At 43.0% G+C, this 5396-nt stretch overlaps 1 protein-coding gene across 2 annotated transcripts; it reads right to left on the bottom strand.

Moving 5' to 3' along the window:
• On the bottom strand, window positions 1–4727 carry OST4 (oligosaccharyltransferase complex subunit 4, non-catalytic). Of its 2 annotated transcripts, none has more exons than XM_083174834.1 (2): window positions 4532–4555; window positions 1–156 (listed from the first exon to the last, which is right to left on the bottom strand). In XM_083174834.1, exon 2 carries the CDS (start codon window positions 153–155, stop codon window positions 42–44), a length of 114 nt encoding a protein of 37 aa, XP_083030960.1. In that variant the 5' UTR covers window position 156; window positions 4532–4555; the 3' UTR covers window positions 1–41. The 2 variants fall into 2 exon arrangements, 1 of the variants encoding a protein (XP_083030960.1); XR_014471538.1 differs by having other exon boundaries at window positions 27–156; window positions 4546–4727.
• Between the last annotated feature and the right edge of the window lie 669 nt (window positions 4728–5396).

Here is a 5396-nt window from a genome sequence, read left to right on the forward strand (position 1 = left end):
CCCAGCACAGTGACCCCGCCACACTTACATAGTGCCAGGCATCACTCCAGCTTCTTGGGGTTGTTGACCGCGACGTAGTGATACAGGACCACCAGCAGGAAGAGCGACACGCCAAGCATGTTGGCAAATATGGCCAGCTGCACGTCTGTGATCATCCTGCGCGGACGGGACACAGGCGCAACTTTAATGTTATACATGCATATTGTCCACCTACCCATCATGTACACGCACATGTATAACACGTATGTACATCACACACGCACAGCAATATTATACACATACATGTATATCATCCACCTACCCATCATGTACACACGTGTATACCATGTATGTATATCACACACGCAGCAATGTTACACATACATGTATATCGTCCACCTACCCATCATGTACACACGTGTATACCATGTATGTATATCACACACATACATGTATATCGTCCACCTACCCATCATGTACACACGTGTATACCATGTATGTACACACACGCAGCAATGTTATACACATACATGTATATCGTCCACCACCCATCATGTACACACGTGTATACCATGTATGTATATCACACACACGCAGCAATGTTACACATACATGTATATCGTTCACCACCCAGCATGTACACACGTGTATACCATGTATGTATATCACACACGCAGCAATGTTACACACACATGTATATCATCCACCTACCCATCATGTACATATGTGTATACCATGTATGTATATCACACACGCAGCAATGTTACACACACATGTATATCATTCACCTACCCATCATGTACACACGTGTATACCATGAATGTATATCACACATGCAGCAATGTTACACATACATGTATATCGTTCACCACCCATCATGTACACACGTGTATACCAGGTATGTATATCACACACACATGTATATCATTCACCTACCCATCATGTACACACGTGTATACCATGTATGTATATCACACACACAGCAATGTTACACACACATGTATATCATTCACCAACCCATCATGTACACACGTGTATACCATGTATGTAATATCACACACGCAGCAATGTTACACATACATGTATATCGTTCACCACCCATCATGTACACACGTGTATACCATGTATGTATGTATATCACACACGCAGCAATGTTACACATACATGTATATCGTCCACCACCCATCATGTACACACGTGTATAACATGTATGTATATCACACACGCAGCAATGTTACACATACATGTATATCATCCACCACCCATCATGTACACACGTGTATACCATGAATGTATATCACACACGCAGCAATGTTACACACACATGTATATCGTCCACCACCCATCATGTACACACGTGTATACCATGTATGTTATATCACACACGCAGCAATGTTACACACACATGTATATCATCCACCACCCATCATGTACACACGTGTATACCATGAATGTATATCACACACGCAGCAATGTTACACACACATGTATATCATCCACCACCCATCATGTACACACGTGTATACCATGTATGTATATCACACACGCAGCAATGTTACACACACATGTATATCATCCACCACCCATCATGTACACACGTGTATACCATGTATGTATATCACACACACAGCAATGTTACACACACATGTATATCATTCACCAACCCATCATGTACACACGTGTATACCATGTATGTATATCACACACGCAGCAATGTTACACATACATGTATATCGTTCACCACCCATCATGTACACACGTGTATACCATGTATGTATGTATATCACACACGCAGCAATGTTACACATACATGTATATCGTCCACCACCCATCATGTACACACGTGTATAACATGTATGTATATCACACACGCAGCAATGTTACACATACATGTATATCATCCACCACCCATCATGTACACACATGTATACCATGTATGTAAGTATATCACACACGCAGCAATGTTACACATACATGTATATCATCCACCACCCATCATGTACACACGTGTATACCATGAATGTATATCACACACGCAGCAATGTTACACACACATGTATATCGTCCACCACCCATCATGGTACACACGTGTATACCATGTATGTATATCACACACGCAGCAATGTTACACACACATGTATATCGTCCACCACCCATCATGTACACACGTGTATACCATGAATGTATATCACACACGCAGCAATGTTACACACACATGTATATCATCCACCACCCATCATGTACACACGTGTATACCATGTATGTATATCACACACGCAGCAATGTTACACATACATGTATATCGTCCACCACCCATCATGTACACACGTGTATAACATGTAAGTATATCACACACGCAGCAATGTTACACATACATGTATATCATCCACCACCCATCATGTACACACATGTATACCATGTATGTAAGTATATCACACACGCAGCAATGTTACACATACATGTATATCATCCACCACCCATCATGTACACACGTGTATACCATGAATGTATATCACACACGCAGCAATGTTACACACACATGTATATCGTCCACCACCCATCATGTACACACGTGTATAACATGTAAGTATATCACACGCAGCAATGTTACACATACATGTATATCATCCACCACCCATCATGTACACACATGTATACCATGTATGTAAGTATATCACACACGCAGCAATGTTACACATACATGTATATCATCCACCACCCATCATGTACACACGTGTATACCATGAATGTATATCACACACGCAGCAATGTTACACACACATGTATATCGTCCACCACCCATCATGTACACACGTGTATACCATGTATGTATATCACACACGCAGCAATGTTACACACACATGTATATCGTCCACCACCCATCATGTACACACGTGTATACCATGAATGTATATCACACACGCAGCAATGTTACACACACATGTATATCATCCACCACCCATCATGTACACACGTGTATACCATGTATGTATATCACACACGCAGCAATGTTACACATACATGTATATCGTCCACCACCCATCATGTACACACGTGTATAACATGTAAGTATATCACACACGCAGCAATGTTACACACACATGTATATCATCCACCACCCATCATGTACACACGTGTATAACATGTAAGTATATCACACACGCAGCAATGTTACACATACATGTATATCATCCACCACCCATCATGTACACACGTGTATACCATGAATGTATATCACTCACGCAGCAATGTTACACACACATGTATATCGTCCACCACCCATCATGTACACACGTGTATACCATGTATGTATATCACACACGCAGCAATGTTACACACACATGTATATCGTCCACCACCCATCATGTACACACGTGTATACCATGAATGTATATCACACACGCAGCAATGTTACACACACATGTATATCATCCACCACCCATCATGTACACACGTGTATACCATGTATGTATATCACACACGCAGCAATGTTACACATACATGTATATCGTCCACCACCCATCATGTACACACGTGTATAACATGTAAGTATATCACACACGCAGCAATGTTACACATACATGTATATCATCCACCACCCATCATGTACACACATGTATACCATGTATGTAAGTATATCACACACGCAGCAATGTTACACATACATGTATATCATCCACCACCCATCATGTACACACGTGTATACCATGAATGTATATCACACACGCAGCAATGTTACACACACATGTATATCGTCCACCACCCATCATGTACACACGTGTATAACATGTAAGTATATCACACGCAGCAATGTTACACATACATGTATATCATCCACCACCCATCATGTACACACATGTATACCATGTATGTAAGTATATCACACACGCAGCAATGTTACACATACATGTATATCATCCACCACCCATCATGTACACACGTGTATACCATGAATGTATATCACACACGCAGCAATGTTACACACACATGTATATCGTCCACCACCCATCATGTACACACGTGTATACCATGTATGTATATCACACACGCAGCAATGTTACACACACATGTATATCGTCCACCACCCATCATGTACACACGTGTATACCATGAATGTATATCACACACGCAGCAATGTTACACACACATGTATATCATCCACCACCCATCATGTACACACGTGTATACCATGTATGTATATCACACACGCAGCAATGTTACACATACATGTATATCGTCCACCACCCATCATGTACACACGTGTATAACATGTAAGTATATCACACACGCAGCAATGTTACACACACATGTATATCATCCACCACCCATCATGTACACACGTGTATAACATGTAAGTATATCACACACGCAGCAATGTTACACACACATGTATATCATCCACCACCCATCATGTACACACGTGTATACCATGTATGTATATCACACACGCAGCAATGTTACACACACATGTATATCATCCACCTACCCATCATGTACACACGTGTATACCATGTATGTATATCACACACTCTCCCATCCCCGCTCCACACACCCGCCGCCCGGTACCTGCTGCCTGTCTCGTCTCCGCACAGCTACTTCCGGTCAGAACTTAGGACACGTCACCCACTTCCGCCTCCTGTTACTTACAGCGCCACCTGCCCGCCACTGCCGGGACACCCGCCGCCATCTTACTGCTCCCGGCCGCCGCCATCTTACTGCTCCCGGCCGCCGCCATCTTACTGCTCCCGGCCGCCGCCATCTTACTGCTCCCTGCCGCCGCCATCTTACTGCTCCCTGCGCCGCCATCTTACTGCTCCCTGCCGCCGCCATCTTACTGCTCCTGGCCGCCGGCATCTTGTTACGCACGTGTCCCTATAGTGTTAGATGGGCAAAACGAGTCACTAACGGGAGCTTGGATCCAGCAGGTCAGTCAGTGAAAAGATCTGTATCTTTTAGGCGGATCACCGGCTCACTTTGATAGAAGGGGTCATGTGATAATAAAGAAGGGGTCATGTGATAATAAAGAAGGGGTCATGTGATAATCAAGAAGGGGTCATGTGATAATAACGAAGGGGTCATGTGATAATAAAGAAGGGGTCATGTGATAATAACGAAGGGGTCATGTGATAATAAAGAAGGGGTCATGTGATAATAAAGATGGGGTCATTTGTTTTACAATCATTTATTGCCATTTTTTTGTTAAACAGTGACCTGAACAAATAAGAACATACCTGACGGAGTAAAACACTGATCGATGGCTGGCTGCAGAATTATGAACTGACGATCAGGGGAATCTGCGCTATCCCTGTGCGTTGTGGCAGGGGATAGCGCTTCCCCTGATCTATGGCACCCGCTGAGTGGGTGTCTATCGTGCGGCGCCGTGAGGCAGGAGGCATAGCGCAGCTACGATATTTTCA

Source organism: Crinia signifera, chromosome 3, assembly GCF_055691185.1.
Source record: "Crinia signifera chromosome 3, ASM5569118v1, whole genome shotgun sequence".
In the NCBI taxonomy this organism is placed as follows: domain Eukaryota; kingdom Metazoa; phylum Chordata; class Amphibia; order Anura; family Myobatrachidae; genus Crinia; species Crinia signifera.

What these genes read in the sequence shown, in the direction of transcription:
- OST4 (XM_083174834.1), bottom strand. Translation starts at nt 155, where the DNA reads ATGATCACAGACGTGCAGCTGGCCATATTTGCCAACATGCTTGGCGTG.